Source organism: Rhincodon typus, chromosome 7 (genome assembly GCF_021869965.1).
Source record: "Rhincodon typus isolate 14 chromosome 7, sRhiTyp1.1, whole genome shotgun sequence".
NCBI classification, from domain to species: Eukaryota; Metazoa; Chordata; class Chondrichthyes; order Orectolobiformes; family Rhincodontidae; genus Rhincodon; species Rhincodon typus.
Window position 1 is genome coordinate 32,912,446 of NC_063338.1, and position 19,124 is coordinate 32,931,569.

The 19,124-nt window shown below is 42.7% G+C and overlaps 1 protein-coding gene across 1 annotated transcript in view; it reads right to left on the reverse strand.

The window, feature by feature from the left end:
* Positions 1-19,124, reverse strand: part of ankar (ankyrin and armadillo repeat containing) — a 113,187-nt gene that overhangs the window by 30,583 nt on the left and 63,480 nt on the right. Inside the window, 3 exon segments of the mRNA XM_048598739.1 lie at positions 6,229-6,335; positions 12,796-12,957; positions 14,849-15,002. Of these exon segments, the coding sequence (XP_048454696.1) occupies positions 6,229-6,335; positions 12,796-12,957; positions 14,849-15,002 (423 nt within the window).

A 19,124-nucleotide genomic window follows, 5' to 3' on the forward strand; every position in this document is an offset into this window, starting at 1 on the left:
GGGGCGTAAAGATGTGGATCAAATTGGAAAAACTCAAAAATATATATAGTCTCCACCCCATGGATGGAGCATTGTCCATCATGGTGGGAGGTAATACTGGCGGGAAATTATCTAGGAAGGTGACTGAAGAATTAAGGGTTAATGGACAAGATCTGGACAGTGGACGGAAAGTGATCTGAAATTGGTTGAAAGACTATGGACTACCAAAAACTGATTGGAGTAAAATGCCTCTCTGCTGACAGGCTGATAATGAGGAATTCAGGGACTATGTGGAGCACTTTGCAGCAGTATGGATTGAATAGTCAGTATTGGTTGGTAACATTGACAATGCAAACGAATCAGACCAAAGTACTTTAGCGCCTCTCAAATCCACCTTTGTTGCAGGAGTCCAAATTAAGAACTATGCAAACAGTAGCGGCTGAATCTGGTGGTCCACCTAATAGACAGTCTGGAAGATGTCACAACTGTAAGAAGAAGACAACTTCTGACAAACCGGTCCCTAGGCAAAACTCAAACCCTTTGAACAGTCTGCCAACAGAGCAGATGTTACTGGATTGCATTAAAAATCTATCTCCCGTGCAGCAGGAGGCCCTTCTAAATCTGGCAAAAAACTAGAACTGCCCAGCCCCCACCTCTTAGCCCCTTTCTTAGCTGCCTTAGAAAAACGACTCAATGGCTGTCATGTTTCAATGGGTTGGGCAATAGGGAAATTAACTGTTTATTGGATACCGGAGCTGAGTTAACATGTTTACCTCTTATTGAGGTATGGGGTCTACCAATGGACGGGGAACATGGGACTGCAGTGGGAATAAGGGGAAAAGGATTGTGTCTTAGAAGGACACAGATATTACCCATATCTCTAGGGCCACACGAGATCCTAGCATCCATATGGGTAGGGCCAGTACAACAAGCTCTATTAGGGATGGATGTTTTGACTCAAATGAATGTGTACCTGCACTTTGAGGATGGTTGAGTCACTTGGTCAATACAACACCTCAAGGAAGAGGAATGGCAGGACCATCCAATTTGGGCAAAGGATAAAAACTACTGTGGTCTGTTAAAAATGGCTCCGGTCACCTTCACTGGAACTGCCCACCATGTACTAAACAATACCCCATTAGCCCGGCCTCCATTGCTTGTATCATATCTGTTACACACCAACTGGAACAACAGGGTGTACTGGTCAAGGTACACAGCATGTCCAACAGTCCTGTCCAACCTGTTAAGAAACCAGATGGTACCTGGTGTTTGACCATCGACTATCGGAAAGCCAGCCAATGCACTGAACAAAAGGCACCTCTGGTGCTGACTCGTCCACCATTTTTAATTCTCTCTCCCCAGAACATACTATTTTTCTATCATAGACATGGCTAATGGATTCTGGTCTGTCCCTCTGGCAACCTTGGTACCTAGACGCGCTTGCCCTAGGGTTTTCACAGCAGCCCTACAGTGTTCCATATGGCCCTGCAGAATCATTTGTGGAAATTGCCTCCAATGGCGTCCATGGTCATCCAATATGTGGACGACATCTTGATAGCATCACGGACTGAAGAACAGCATAGGGAAGACTTTCATATTCTCCTCAATCTTTTACACTCTTGTGGTCATCAAGCCAGTGTTAAGAAGGCACTTATTGCCCAAGAGGAAGTGGTGTACTTGGGGCAGAAAATCTCAGAAGACAAATGAGAGATGACACAAGACAGGACAGTGGCTATTTGGACTGCTAAAGAACCCACTACTATCCGAGAACTAAGATCCTTTTTGGGGTTTTGCAATTTTAACCGTAGCTGAATTGATAGTTATACGCAATTAGCCCAGGCATTGAATGATCTTCTTAAAGGAAAACGTGAACCTAAAGACCCAGTAATATTTACCCCTGAATAGCAATCCGCCTTCCAGAAGTTAAAAGCAGCTTTATGGCCCACTCCAGCTCTGGCAATCCCTGACAATGGAAAGCCATTTACTCTTTACGTACATGAGAAAGATGAAGGAGTATGGTGACAGACAGAGAACCATCGGTTATTATTCCGCCCAGCTAAATTCTGTGGCATTGGGGTGGGGTAGTTGTCTGAGAGTGATGGAAGCCATGTCTCAAGCTGTCATGGCCACTGCCCCCATTGTGCTCGATCAAAAGCTGATTGTGAAGTGCCCTCACACGGTCCACGCAATGTTATCTATAAACTGTGTTTTGCAGATAACTGTGACCCGATGGATATGGTGGGTAGCCTTTTTAGAAGCCCCCAACCTCCATCTTGTCCGTGCAAGCCCAGTTAATGCTGCGATACTGCTACCTGTTGTGCAGGATCAAAAGGGAGGAGGTGAGGAAAAGGCCGATGAGAGTGATGAAGAAAACAGCTGCGTGGAAATTTTGCAGCACTTGGACGAAGCAGCTCGGGCAATGGAAGAGCCTTTACAAAACAACGACCTTGATCTCTATGTTGACGGGTCCTCTTTTGTAGAAGACGATGTTTGAAAAGCAGGATGGGCTGTCACCAAAGATAGTAAGAACTACAGATGCTGGAGTCAGAGATAACACAGTGTGGAGCTGGAGGAACACAGCAGGCCAGGCAGCATCAGATGAGCAGGAAAGTTGACGTATTGGGTTGGGACCCAGCTTGCTGAAATAGTAGCTGAAGGAAGCTTGCTGGCAGGCACTTTAGCCCAACAGGCAGAACTAAGAAGCATGTAAGATAGACAAAGGGAAAACAGCCAATATCTACACAGATTCTCAATATGCTTTCAGAGTGGCACACAATTTTGGGCCCCTGTTGCAAAAACGGGGATTCCCTACTGCAGCAGGAACACCCATTCGGAATGGGGATGAGGTCCGAGACCTCCTAGAAGCCATTCAATTGCCACAAGAAGTTGCAATCCTGAAATGTAAGGCGCATTATGCGATAGAACTTGACGGAAGTACAAGGTAACGCTTTGGCTGATCAGGCAGTGAAAAGAGCAGCCTCACAGGGAGATCAACCAAGGAGATCAAGAAAAATTAAAATACACATGTTCTCGAGAAAATTACAGGATTTGAGAACAATGCAAGACCAGTGTTCTAAGGAAGAAAAGTGGTCCTGGATTGAAGTTGGAATAAAATTATGTGAAGATGGTGATTGGAGGCAATGGGACACAAACAAGCCGGTCACACCACAGGTGTTAATGCCCATCCTGGCACAGCCAATACACTCCTAGGGGCACTTGGCAGATGATTGCTAGATTCCAAAGGAGCTGGTGGGGAAGAGGATTTAAGAGACATATGTGACTTGTGGTGGATCGCTGTGTCATGTGCCAGAGAAATAATCCTAGACCCACTACGGTAATGCCACAACTGAGACCACCTGTATCTGCCAGACCCCTCCAACATTTGCAGGTGGATTATATCTCTCTCCCAAGTGCCAGGGTTACTCAGATGTCCTAGTTATAGTGGATAAGTTCTCACAATGGGTGGAAGCATCACCTGCCAGAAGAGCTACAGCAAACCAGTCGGCTAAGGTTCTCTGTAAGGAGTACATTCCCCGATGGGAGTGATCTCATCCAGCATTGACTCAGACGAAGGAACCCATTTTACTGGAGTGGTTTGTCAAGAAGTGTGCAGATTGTTGAACATTAAATGGGACTTGCACTGTCCACCTCACCCACAGTCATCAAGACAGGTTGAGTGTACAAACAAATGATAAAATAACGCTTGGCCAAATACCACCAATAAGGAGTACTTTGGCCCCAAGCTCCCCTCTGGTCCACTGTAGTATTCAGGCGACACCTAACCGAAACAAAGGCCTAAGCCTTTCTGAAACCGGGCAACCTATGTCCTGACCTGGTATGATACCATTCAGCTGATTGCCATCTATTGAGTGACTCACTGTTAAAATATGGTCAGGATCTGACAAATGCTGACAGTTATGCCTCCCAACAGATTGCAGTGGTGTGGGGTGATCCTCCCGAAGATGGACACAATATAGTCGACGGAATGTGGGAGTACGTCAAGAAAATCCGCAAAGAACCACTTGTTGCAAAGTGGGAAGGCCTATTCCAAGTTCTGTTAACTAATCCATCGGCTGTAAAAGTACAAGGGTAGAAGTCCTGGATCCATGCGTCACATGTCAAGAGATCCACCGCACCACCGGCAACATGAAAGTCATGTTTTTGGACTTTTTGCTTACCTGATAGTGATTGGAACATGTACCCCTGTTGTGAAGAAGGAATTGAATGTGAATACATTTTTGTATATGACGTATGTGTATGCTAGTTGTTCCAATATCTCCAGTTGTTGGGCTTGCTCACATATTCCCATACATCCCAAGGGCGGTATCGCCCTCAGACCTATTCCTTCCAATGTATCTCTCAAGTGGCAGAATGGGTCACTTGCCCGAACAAATCCCTAATGACTGGGGCCTGCATGGTCACCACATCTTCCATACAGAGAGGGTTATACTAGGTAGATATTAATGGTAAGGTTAAGTGGGAATCAGCAGGGCACAGCCTTTGAAGATTGGTATCAGCCTCAGTTTAATACGTCCCACACACCAGCATTTGTCACCATCACCAATACATCAAAGACAGGAAAACCAGCAGCACTTTTTGCTTCACTGGATGTAAGCCTATGTGTTGGTCTGCAAGTCAGAATGATTATACCCAATATTTTAATGTCACACCTAACACTTGACTTCCAACCAAACTTAATTTCATCAACCTCACGTCAGCGGGAACCTTTAACCACAATTTGTTTTCTGACTACATAACTCGGTTTGTCTCATACAACGGCACATATTTTGTTTGTGGACACAAGACATATGTCTGGTTGCCCCCCTCATGGACAGGCTCCTGTTACCTTACTTTTGTAGTCCCATTCATGCGTCATCTTTATGACCTCTCTGAAATCCACTCTACAGTACATGGACGAGCCATTACAGAAACAGAATGATTCTTTGCTATTTTGTTCCCCGTGTGTGGTGTAGCCAAACAAGCCAGAGAATACATCAAAATGGCAGCTCTCCTGGAACAGATGGCCAATGACACTTCTCAGGCCCTTGATAAGATGAATGCTGAAATGATTGCCCTACGAGCCACTTCTATGCAGAATCGCGTAGCTCTGGGCTGGATCTTAGCTGAGAAAAGTGGCACTTATGCCTTTATAGGTTAGGAATGTTGTACCTACGTTACTGATAACTCTGAAAACATAACTAACCTCACTGACTATATTCGTAAAGAAATGGCAAAATTAAAACAACCTCTCCCAGGTACCTTATGGAGCTGGGCCACTGGATAGCTAGGCTCATTGGCAACCTCTATTGTTTAATGAATCATAATCTTCCTTGTTATTATTCTTGCTCTCTATGTCCTTGTCCAATGTTTTTAAATATGGTTTATCCCCCTTCCTTAATTCAACTCAACTTTGACACGTGGAAATTTCTGAGCAAACTCATACCGTGTTAAGGTGTGTGTAGTGATTCTTGTTAATGCTTAAAAGAATCAAAAGGGAGGAGTTGCAGGAGAAATCTTGATTATGTTTAAACAAAATGTCTGCAGTTAAATTGATTTGTGTTTAAACAAACTGTCTGCAGTTGACTGTATATTGTACAATTTACTTGAGTGGAAAAATAACAAGTAGAAACTGTGTAGCTGCAGAAAGCATGGACAGAATGTTCGAGCAAAATGTGGGGCTGATTACTAAAATGGGAAGCACCCCAGTGCATGAGTAAGATGATTGGAGGAAAGTAAGGGGGGTGGGAGTGTATATAAAAGTATGAGAATTTGAGCCCTGGGGGCGGGGCAGTTGGAGTCAGAAGGAAAGGGGTAGAGATCGACTGCTCATGTAACGTTTGAAGTCCAACCAATAAAATTAATAACTAACCATCCCTGATGGTCTCGCGTGTGCTTCGTTACGAAAATTTCGGACACAACAGAAGACCTAGTGAAGAGTCCCCTAATACTTAATTTATAGAACAGGGTGTTGCCTTCTCAACTTTAATTAAATCAATGCATTCAGCGAGAACCATCTACTTGTCAGCTATCAGTGAACCATCCTCTGTCGTCATTGGTAATATACATTTTTGTTTAATTAATTAACCCATCTTATCTGAACTATTGCCTCTTAAGAAACTTAACAAACTATCTGAAAATTATAAATAGTCAACTGTCCCAAAACTCAAAATATAGCAAGATCTTACTTTCTACATTATTAAAGAGTTAACAAAGGTAAATGCAGCCGTGCACTACTCTGTCCCTTGTTACCTGCACTTCAGGAGAATTTGTAGAGAAAAGCAAATAAAGAAGCACATCCATGCCCCCTTCTTCAGTAATTTTTTGTTGACTGATGGGATTATTTAGGTGAGCTACACCTACAAAATTAAAGCAAATACATTTATGTTTATATTTAAGTACATGATTTAAGGGGATAATTGGATAAGTTAATACCATTGTCGTTTCTTCACCTTTTTGTGAAGTAACTGAAAGTTATACATTTATTTCTGATTATAACAAAAAAGATTAAATTGATACAAATGTAAGGAAACATTATGCCTCATGATACAGAATAGCAATGGAGTTGTTTGTACTGGATTTTGGGTATATATGGAAAGATTCTGATGTAAGTGCAAGATCGTACGTTTGGCAGAAATGGCCTTTTTAAAATTGTAAAGGTTGTCTGTTTTCAATAACATGAGAAAATAGTTTTTAGCATTCACTTTAATACTAGAATATTAGCCCAGTGAGTGAAATGATCATTTAAAATCTGCTGGACTAATTTTGCAAGATTTCTTAAATCATACAATCATAAACTGGTTTCAGCTGTCAGTGTCAATGTCGATTTTTTGCAAGAGCAACTCAACTAATCCCACTGTTTGACCTTTTCCCTGCAGCTCCTCAACTTTTTTTTTCCTCTTTAGGTAATTAACCAATTCTAGTGCATACAATTTTGGTCTATAAGGATATAAAAACCGAAAGAACTGCAGATGCTGTAAATTAGAAACAAAGTCCAGTTGCCTGCCACTTTAGCATACCACCCTATTCTCTGGCCAACATTTCAGTCTCAGGCTTACTGCAGTGCTCCAAGGAAGCTCAGCGCAAGCTGGAAGAACAACACCTCATTTTCCACCTGGGGATCCTGCAGCTCTCCGGGCTCAATATCGAGTTCAATAATTTTAGGACCTGAACTCTCCTATGTCCCAGCCCTCAGCCCCACACATCAGGCCTTGTTATCACATATTCTGCCATTACACAATAATATTGTTAGCCATTAACTGTCCCCATTAACAGGTAATAACTCTGCTAGCCAGATCGTTATCTACTCCTTTGTCTGTCCAACTGTTCTTCTCTCTCTTTGGACTCTATCCCCACCTGCTGTTTACCCCCTTCCCCCACCCTACCTTCTGTATATAAACCAACATTTTCCTGGCTACCATGAGGAAGGGTCACCAGACCCAAGACATTAACTCTGATTTGTCTTCACAGATTTTGCCAGACCTGCTGAGCTTTTCCAAAAACTTCTGTTTTTGTTTGAGAAAGGATGTACTGGCACTGGAGGGGGTGCAGAGGAGGTTCACTAGGTTGATTCCAGAGTTGAGATAGTTGGCTTATGAGGAGAAATTGAATGGACTGGGACTATACACATTAGAATTTAGAAGTTTGAGGGGGGATCTTATAGAAACATATACAATTATGAAGGGAATAGATAAGGTAGAAGCTGGAAAGTTGTTTCCATTGGCGGGTGAAACTAGAACTAGAGGCATAGCCTTAAAATAAGGCAAAACAAATTTAGGAGTGAGTTGAAGAGGAACGTCTTCACCCAAAGGGTTGTGAATCTGTGAAAATCTGTGCCCAGTGAAGCAGTTGGGGCTACCTTGTTGAATTTTTTAAGGCAAAGACAGATAGATTTTTGAACAGTAAAGGAATTAAGGGTTATGGCGAGTGGGTGGATAAGTGGAGCTGAGTCCACGAAAAGATGAACCACAATTTTATTGAATGGCAGAGCAGGCTCAATGATCCAGATGGCTTACTCTTGCTCCTATTTCTTATGTTCTTATGTAGTTGAATATTTCAGTGTTTTTGCTAAAACTATTCTTTTGAAAACCATTCTTTACATTTTTTTTACAAATTGAGCAATGTTGGATCCTTACGGTTTAAATCTTAAAAATCAATATGCAGTTGTTGAGGTATCAGAAGGTCATCCACTCAGGAAAGAGTACTCCACTATGGAGGAAAGCATTCCAGAAAGGGAAGTGAGAAAACCTGAAAACAAAGATGAAGTAACTCCACAAAGGCAGGTATCCCGTCACTTGGTAACTTATTTATACATGCATAGTACTTGACACTGGTCTGGCTTCCTCTTAGCAGCTCTCAGAGTGAACAGAACATCTGATGCTCCTATTTATATCTGTCAGATGGGGCTCCCTGATTGGACCAGTTAACAGCCCCAATCAGGGAACTCATATTCTATGAGATCCACCTGGCTGACCTCGTTACAATCACCACATCCCTCCCTCTCTATGAATGAGGACGTAGGCTTTATTTTTTCTTGTAGCTCCTCCTAGGGCATTTTCGCACTATGTCCGGTTCCTCCGACTCTGCCTAGGATACAGGCAACATGTACCAGACAGTAGGCCGCCTCTTGCACTTGTAGTGTCTCAGAAGATATTCACCTTCTTCTTCAGATGGCAAACTCTTTGAGGCTGTGACATCCCCATGTTCATTTCAAGCTCTGAGGTTTTTTCAATGCTAGATGGAGAGGGAGATCACATGGGCTCTAGAAAAGTCAGAAAGGCTGTCAAAGAGCCAAGTATGTTTTGCTTCTGCACCATTTACGAGTTTTCAGCTTTGATGTGGCCCACATGCTTGTTCAGGAGCGCCTCACATACCCAAACTTTGTAGGTCATGGGACCTGACCTCGCATCGACTATGTCTCTTACCCGTGGAGGCCTATTTCCATTGTTTCAGCACCAAGCTTCATCCCCTAAAGTAAACTATCTCTCTTGTTTAGACGGCTTTGGCATTCCTGATGCCATTTGACCCTCATCCCCATGTCCAGAAAAATCAGATTTAACCTGGTGCAGAGTCTTCTCTCCACTAGCAACTCTGCCAGAGCTATCCCTCTAGTTGCATATGGGTGGTCTGTTAATCAAATAGGAACTGGGACAGTTTGGTATTGAGTGAAGCCGTGGGCTATTTCTTTAAGCCTGCCTTCAAAGTTTGTACTGCTCTTTTGGCCAGGCCATTGGAATGCCATTTGATTTTAGGAAATACTCAAATTCTTTACTGGTAAATGATAGCTCGTTGTCTGTGACCAACACTTCTGCGATCTGGTGTATTGACTTCATGTTTGATGAATGAACTCTATGCACGTTCAGCCACTTTGAGTAAGTGTCCACAATGACTAAGAACATTTAGCCCATGAGAGGGCTAGCATAGTAGAGATGTAACCGTATCCAATGTTCACCTGGATATTCGCACAAATGTGGGGGAGCCACTGGTGGTAACTTTTGTCCTTGTTGGCGCTCTGGGTACTGTCCCACCAACATGGGTGTATCTGCATCCAATCCTGGCCAGCAGACATAACATCTCACCAACCTCTTCATTTTGGACACCCGTGGATGACCCTGGTGGATTTCAGCCAGTATCTGATGGTGACATTTGTCTGGGACAATCACTCTTGCTCCCACATTAAAATTCCATCCCCTACGGTGATCTGGTTTTGGTGGGTCCAGAAAAGTTTCAATCCTGGTTGCAACTGTCCTTTTGTTTCCCCCATTACCACCAGCTGTTTTGCCAGGACCAGATCTTTTTACATCCACAGTCTGATATTGTCAGCAGTGGCCAGAAAGGTGTTCAGAAAGTTTAAGACCAGAATGGACTCTTCTGGTGGTGTATCTGCCAGTGGGAGATGGTTCACGGTATCTGCATTTGCTGCTTGGCATCTTGGATGATGTTGCGCCTTGTAAATGTATGTCCTTAAAATGACAGCCCACCACTGAATTCGACCAGAAGCTATGGGCTGCATGGTCTTCTCCTCTTCCAGCAGCGTTAGAAGGGATTACTGTTACAAATCTATGTCCGGAAAGGTATTGGTGGAAATTTCTCATACCAGTGATGATCACCAAATCTTCCTTTTCTATCTGGGCGTATTTGCACTCTGCATCAGCCAAAGTCCAGGAAGCTTATGCTATTGGACATTCCTCTCCTTTGGCCATCTGTGAGCCAACACTATCCTGATACCGTACGCATGTCAGCACCAGATCTTGTTTGGTATCATAGCGTGCCAACACCTTAGACAAAGATAACTTCTTCTTGATTTCCATAAAGGCTATGTCTTAGGAATGAGATCATTTCCAAGGCTGACCCTTTTTCAACTGCAGATGCAAGTGGGCTAGGATAGAGGCCATGTTGTTTATGAACTTTCTGTAATAATTCACCAATTCAGGGAAAGACCTAAGCTCGAACACCCTCACTTTATCTTCCAATGAGTGTAACCCAGTTTTGTCCACTCTGTAGCCCAGGTAGGTCACTTTGGGTGTTTGGAACAAACATTTTTGCCTTCTAAGGCATATTCCCACCTTGGAGAAACATCTGAGGACTATGTCCAACTACTCTAAGTGCTCTTTATGGGTCTTCCTATTAGTAGCATGTCACCCAGATAAATGGCGACCTGGGGTAGGCCTTGAAAAATGTTCTCCATCGTCCACTGAAAAATGGCATAGGTTGACAATATCTCAAATGGTAGTTTCATATATTGGTGGAAACTCTAATGGGTATTAATTGTAGCATACTTCTGTGAATCCACATCTAACTGCAATTGCCGGTATGCATAGCTTATGTCCAGCTTTGTGAAGAACATCCCCCTGCTATCTTTGCATATAAGTCCTCTATGCAAGGGACTGGGTGGGAGAAGTGGTTTTTTGTTTGTTTAATTCCCCACAAAGTGGACCGACCCATCAGGCTTCACAATCGATACAACTGGTACTGCCAATTCCGCAAACTGGACTGATTTGATGATTCTTTTGCTTTCCAGCCTTCTGATTTCTGCCTCTACTTTTAACCATAAGGCAAATGGTACTGGGCAGGCCTTGCAGAATCGTGCAATTGCTTCCTGGTTGAGATGCATATTCCTTATCTCCTTTGATAGTCCCTAAACCTTGCTGAAAAACTTCCGGATATTTAATTAGGACTTCACTCAGGCAGCCATTTTCTAATCGAAAAATTTTGGGCCAATCTAGGTGAATCTTTCTCAACCAATTTCGCCCCATCAGGCTTGGGCCTGAGCCTTTTACCAGAATCAGTGGTAACTGAACCAGCTGCTTCTCATATAGGACTGGAATCGAAGTTGGACTCTTAATCTGTAAAGGTTCCCTGATGTAGGTTCTCAGTCCAGCTGAGGTCTTATGCAAACATAAGTGTTGGAATCCAGAGCGAATCTTGTCAAAGACTGCTTCTGCAATCACTGATACACCCCTGTTGATATCAACCTCCACGAGTGCCAGGTGACTATTTAACCAGACATTTATTTTGATTGCTTCTGATTTGGATGTTGCTAAGCAATTCAACTGTTCCAAGCCAGATGTAGGTGGGCTTTCCAGGGTGTGCACTCTCCTGGATACCGGCCTATGAGTTCTCTTACTCAATTCAGACCAAGTGGGCCTCTTTTGCCGTCTCAAGTCCGCACACCGGCAGCAACTATGATGGCTTACCAGCCCGAATCCTGAAGAAAATGTTAACCATTTGGTTGAGGTTCAGCTTTATTTTAGGAATTTGCTGTGGGCTAACCTAGAGTCTCTGTTCAAAATATGTCCTGAGTGAAATTATGCAATTGCCTTCATTAAAGTGGTGTCCTCCAAGCTCAGTTGGTCTGGTGAGGGTGTCCACTTCCATCGGCTTACCTGTAACCCATATGCTCCACTTGCTGCATTTTCCAATGATAAAACCAGTTATAGTGCCTGTTTGAAGTCCAGTCAGGCTTCCACCAGGAAGTGCTTTTGCATGGTTACATCATTAATTCTACATTCCAAACGGTCTCTCAGCATTTCATTAAGGGTTAAACCCTTACATGCCTCTGCGAGTTGTCTTAACTTCATCAAAAATCCCAATAAGGATGCCACTAGTTTTTGAATTGTTGAGTAATACCAGTTGCATCTCAGAATTATCTCAGAAATATCCCTTGACTAAATCCATCAACTTTTGAACGGTTTTAGTACCTGTTGCCTTAGGGAAAGTGAGCCTCTTAATAACTAAAAAAAGCTTTGGATCCACAAGCTGTCAGGGGAATTACTCATTGCTTTTCATCTGCCTCTATGTCATTTGCCTGGAAAAAAAAATAACACATTCTTTCCATACACTGGGCCCACTCTTCGATGGCAGGATCGAACATGTCAAGCTTCCTAAAAAAATGGCATGATATCAGAAATGCTTACCCCAACTCAAAGACAATTGTTGCAAGCAAATTTCTTCAGGAGTGTACTTGTTTCTCTTGTCGCCACTGAAATAATTCGATAGAGGCTGGTATTCCATCTCTAAGTAACCTTTTATTTACATGTGCAAAGTACTTGACACTAGTCCGGCCTCCTTAGAGCAGCTCTCAGACTGAACGGAACCTCTGACACTCCCATTTATATGTGTCGGCCAGGGCTCCCTGATTGCACCAGGTTAACAGCCCCAATCAGGGAACTCATATTCTATTAGGTCTACCTGGCGACCTCATTAGAATCACTACAAAAGGAAGAGACATCTTCAAGCAAGATTGATTTGTTACTATTCTGCATGTACATCTCTTAAACTGTCTTGAAATAACTTCGAATAACATAGTATAATACTAACCAACACACATAGTACCCAGTGCTGCAATGGCACTCAACAATGTACGCAAAGATATCTCAGAGCTTCGTAAAAGTCGGACCAAAGGGGAAATTCCATTTTTCGCACAAATGTTGTCTTGTTGTTCTTTGTTACACTCACTCAGTGCAATCAATGCCTGGCAAGCTAAATAAATGAACAATAAGTTTCATTTCAAATATTTGATATTAGAACAGTTAAATTTCTTTCACCTGAATATCCGACTGATAAAAATATTGAATTTCTATGTATACTAATGCAATTGACAAATACAAATCAAAAGCAAATACCATTTGATTATCTTTCTAGATAAAATGTTAAATGTCATGGCCATAGATCACAGTCCCAGATCATTTACCTGACTTTAGAATTCCAACATGTGTTTTTTTAAAAGAGGATTGATGCAACCAAAATTACTGCAGATGTAAATCCAGTGACTGTCTGAAGAGGCACTTTAGAATGTCACACCTGTGAGTGCCAAAAAAAGTTTGAAAGGGGGAAATGCACTGCAAATTGAACTGTAATCTATCTCCTGGGGGTTATCTTAGAACTGTGTACATGATGGAAAAAACATAGTCTGTGCAAGAGACATGTTTTGAGTCTTCTCCTTTTAAGAAATTACAAGAATATGAGTTGAAACTCCTAGTTCAGTTTTCATGTGCGTATTAGTGGCCTAATGTCCAGTGTGTGGACGACTATGCTATGAAGGTCACAGCTTTGAGAACAGCCATTAAACATGGGAAAGAGAAAAAAAAATCCATCACTCTGAGTGCTGCCAGCCAGCCACTCTCAAAACAAATCAGGACAAAAGAATTTCAATCAACCTGTAAAACCAAGAATCTCAAAATCAACCGTCCAATTACTAACATCAATTGTACTAACAAAAATCACTGCAACAGCAGCAACTTTCTTTCATCTACTCTTCACAAAATGCACTTTTCATTTCTACATGTGAATGTATGTTGTGCTATTATTTGTTCTTGAATTTAAAAAAAACTAATAAATTCACTCTTTTGTTAGCTCAAGAAAGCCTGGCTTGTTAGAATTGGCTCATTTTAAACTATACATTTGTTTGGTTTGGAAGAAAGGGTGGTAAATTTTTTGTAAATTAAACTTGTTGTGACCAACTGAGAGGACGGGTAAATAAGGAGGGAGAGCCAGTTCATCTTTCCTCACTTGGGAGCTTGACATTTTGTGTATCCTGTCTGAAACCTTAACAACTTGGTAAAGCTTGCGCAGGATCTGATAGAACACCAAGACAATAATTAAAAAAGATGAAGAAGAAATACTGTCACTTATTCTCTTGCTGTGGAAGAGGTTAAGCATATTGTATGTGCTAGTGCACCAGAACTTGAGGTTGAACATAAATTCTGCTAAAGGGGAACTCAGATGAGCACTTTGTGGAACTGGTCCAGCAAATTTATGATGGCTATGTGCACTTAAATACTTATTGCATTGGCAGGCCTGCCAGACATTGTGCAGTCACTGTCATGGAGTTTGGAGAAATCTGCCAACAACTTTGCACATAGTTTTGTGATTTGGAACCCAATCCTGTCAGTTTGGAAGTGGTGGTTAACTTCATGAAAACACTTGGATCTAACCTCCTTCCCTAGTGATCAGGGCTGAGGTTTGGAATTCATTTATATGGAGAATAAAATGCCATCCAAATTACTGTTGGACTATATATTGGTGCCTCAGCAGATTCAATGACTATGCACATGCTGACTTTGAATTTATACTATCAATGCATTCTTAGTGTTACATTTTTTAATGTATGAAAAGATTAAAAACCGAAAGAACTGCGGATGCTGTAAATCAGGAACAAAAACAAAATTGCTGGTAAAGCTTAGCAGGTCTGGCAGCATCTGTGAAGGAGAAAACAGAGTTAACATTTCGGGTCCGGTGACCCTTCCTCAGAACTTACATGACCTGAAACGTTAACTCTGTTTTCTCCTTCACAGGTGCTGCCAGACCTGCTGAGCTTTTCTAGCAACTTTGTTTATGAAAAGATTAATCTTACTAGAAAACTGAAACTTACCAACATTGTGCATTTTATCAGATGAGGATAGTAAAAGATCAATGACCAAATTATAACCAATATCCTTGGCCATCTTCTTCCGTTGTGTCAGTGTCTGTCCTGCTAATGCCCAAAAAGCTGTTGCTGCTTGCTCTCGAACCTCTACTTCAAATACCTGAAACAATAATTGAAGAATGGTAGTGACTTGCATCTTGTATGCTATAATCAAAACTTGTTTATCAGTTCAAATCTTCCAATAGCGAGAAAGATACTTTCATTCCTTCCAGGGATGTAGGATTTTCTACCAGCACTACGATTAATTACCTATCTGTAATTGCTCTTCATCCTTTTTCTTGAACCACTGCAGCCAATATGGTGAGAATACTACCATAAGATTGCTACGTAGGGAGTTCCTACGCTCATCAATGCTTGTAGAGTTGACTAGGTCAACACCGTCCTGGCTGGTTTCCCATCTTCCACACTCCAGAAACACAACTCATCCAAAACTCTGCTACCCCTGTCCGAACTAGCACAAATCGCATTTCCCTATCATTCCTGAACTTGTTCACCTACACTTGCTTCTGGTCTGGGCATGCGACAGTTTAAAAATGTTCATCCTTTTTTCAAATCACTCCATAGTCTTGCTCTTTTCTATTTCTACAACCTGCTATAGACCTCAGTTGCGAAGGTTTGACAATGAGAAAGCATAAGGTGATCTAAGGACAGTGGTCTTCATGAACTGACCACTATGTGACAAATTTGGTGCAATTGGGAATTCAGAATGGGAGGGAATATTTTTAATACACTTTATTTCATTCTCCAGTATCTGGTGATTGTTTGACCGTAAGTTGCTCTTACTTAAAATAAGATAATAACTGTAGTAATTTGAATAAAGTCAGCCAGATGGGTCCCACAGAATATGAGGTTCCTGACTGGGGCTCTTAACCTGGACCAATCGGGCAGTCCTGGCTGATAGACATAAACAGGTCTGTCAGGGGTTCTGCTCAGTCCATAAACTGGCTCTGTGCTAGCTGGGTTGGTGTCATGTACTATGCATGTGTATGTAAAGGGTGACTTGGTGACGGGATACTGGCCTTTGTGGAACTATTTCAGTGGCAACGAGTGGGATACTGACATAGCTGCATTGGTGGGGAGTGTCCAGAGTGCCAACAAGGACAAGAATTACCGTCAACAGCTCTCCCACATTCGGGGGATCACTGGGAAAACGCTGGACCTGGTTACACGTTGGCTATGCCAATCCTTTCATGGGCTCTGTTTTTAGTCATTGTAGATGCCCAGTCAAAGTGTTTGGATGTGCATAGAGTTCATTCATCAAATATGGGGATGACGATTGAAAAGTTGCAAGCATGCTTTGCAATTCACAGTCTCGCAAAGGTTTTGGTCACAGACAACGGGCCTTCATTTATCAGCAGAGAGTTCAAGTATCTCCCAAAGGTGAATGGCATTCAGCATGCAAGGACAGTTCCAAAACATTCCATCATCCAAAGTCTGGCAGAAAGTGCGGTCCAAACTTTGAAGGCAGGCTTAAAGAAAAAGCCTACAGTTTCATTCGATACCAAACTGGCCTGGTTCCTGTTTGATTATTGAACTACTCTTTAACCAACGACAAGGACAGCTCCAGCAAAGTTGCTAATGGGGAGAAGACTCTACACCAGATTAAATCTGATCTTCCCAGACTTGTGGGGGGAACATGAAATGGCATCAGGAATGCCAATGCCAGACAGAAGTCTCCTCTAAGCGATAGAGACAGTTTATTTCAGGGGACAATGTTTGGTGTAGGAATTATGCTTATGCCCTGCATGGGTAAAAGACATGGTCGATATGAGGTCAGGTCCCATGACGTACAAAGTTCAAGTAGGTGAGGCAGTCCTCAACAAGCACGTGGACCGCATGAAAGCTGCGACTTCACAAACAGAGAGGGAGCAAAACATATCCAGCCTCTCTGAACATCTGGCAAGGCTGTCAGAACCCATGGGTTCTCCTCCTCTGCCTAGCATCTAGGAAAGCGCTGAGGACGAGATGGACACAGCAGATGTTGCAACCCTAACGCTGTTCCTACCTGAAAAAGAAGATGAGTTTCATCCAAGACACTCCAGACACAAGAGATGGGCTATGGGTCTGCTACATGTGGCAGTATCTGTGGCAGAGTCGGAGGAACTGGACCTAGTGTGAAAATGACCCAGGAGAAGTCACAGGAGAAAAGAATGGTCCTATGTCCCAGGACTTAGAGGGGAAGGGATGCAGTTATTGGAATAAGGTCAGCCAGGTGGATCTCACAAAACATGATTTCTCTGATTGGGGCTGTTAACCTGCTCCAATCAGGGAGTCCTGACTGACAGATATAAATAGGATTATCAGGGATTCTGGCTACTTTAGGAGCTGGCTCTGTGCTATCTGGGTCAGTATAAATGCGTAAATAAAGAGTGACTTGGTGATGGGGATACCAGCCTTTGTGGAATTATTTCAATGACTAATTATCTAATTAAATCAATGAAGTTATACAATTATGGTATGGCATGACTGCAACATGTGTATTGCAGTCCTGCAAATCATATCTGCAGTGTCTTTATCACAAGCAAGTTTGGCTCAGAGTTGCTGAGTTGCCATCTGAATTGCATACACTGGCGAGAATTGGCGATGAGGACAATTACCTGGACACTGTCAAGGAAGAAATCGCATGCCTAGGTTGGATTATACAAAGGTAAAGTTGTTATAGTTCCAGAGGACCATTCCCAGAGGACTGGGAAAACGATGGACCTGGTTACACGTTGACTATGCCAATCCTTTCAAGGGCTCTGTTTTTAGTCAGCAGTCTCGTTGGAGACCACTTACAACAGAATTATGCATTTCAATGCTGCACTTTGGATCACACTGGCACCTTTCATTGGAATGATCCTGCAAGGACACTTTGCGCAAAGGGACTGCCACCCATCTCATGAATTGGACCAGGTTTCATCTCAAAAATTATCACTTGCTCTCTTCGTATTCACTGACATTGCACCTACTTCAATGCCCAAGGATTCCTGACTTGCCTTGCCTTGCCATTTTTTTTCTGCCTTGCCCACTCAATCAGAGCTCAAAGCCTCAAGGTACTTCTGTTTTGAATTGCTTTTTAATTCAGCCTCAAAGCCAGGGAACTTGTCATGGTTGTCAGTAGCTATCGGTCAAGGGAGTGGCAATGTTGCTATATGATATCCTGCTATGTCAGTCTCACAGCTGCACCAAATGCCCCAGCGCATGTGGTGAGCACATTGTTTGCGCATCAAACAAACGGTCACATCTCAAAGTCTAAGGGGAATGCTACTCAGCAAGGGAGGGACCCATCACTCAAGGGGTCCCAGCACATTTACTCCAGGGTAGCCTCCAGTATTAGTCCAGGGGTTTGCTTACAGTCAATTTGCTGCTTGGAATGGTCAGGGTCAACTTCCTCTCCTTATAGGGAATGAGGAGCTGAATGTCATCACCACTTGTCTTGTTTCTTTCTGCCCTATTTTGGGCCTTATTCTATTGGAATGAGACAAAAGAGGAATTGAGTGAGATGAAAGTGTCTAGCACAGCTGTAACTGCAGGTGGGGGATAGGTGGCCAAGCATCCAAGTGAATGACTAAGCAGTGCTGGGAGGGCAACAGTGAGTGAGGGGAGATGTTGCATGTTTTTTTTAATTATTCATGGGATGATGGTGTCACTGGCTAGGCAGCATTTATTGCCCATCCCTAATTGCCCAGAGGGTAGTTGAGAGTCAACACATTGCTGTGGGGCTGGAGTCACATGCAGGCCAGACCAGGTAAAGATGACAGTTTCCTTCCCTAAAGGATACTAGTGAGCCAGATGGGTTTGTCCCCACAATCAACAATGGATTCACAGTCATCATTAGATTGTTAATTCCAGATATTTATTGATTTCAAATTCCACCATCTGCTGTGGCGAGATTCAAACCCAGGTCCACAGAACATTATCTGGGTCTCTGGATTAACAGTCCAGCGATAATACCACTAGGCCATCGCCTCCCTGTGATAGTGAGAGGTCTGTGTTTACCACTTATTCACAACCCTAATTATATGATTTGCCTGGACATTGATCCCAGTCTGGTTTAACTGCGGCTCGTCTCAATGGAAGAATTTCCTGACAATTGATTCCAATTTCCCATGAATCAAGACCCATTATTCTCACACTACTCTTTGATTCTCACCTTTATGTTTCTGATCTGCTTGATCCTATGATAATTGGCACATGGGTCACTTAACAACTATTATCTTTGAAGGTCTTTATTTTGATT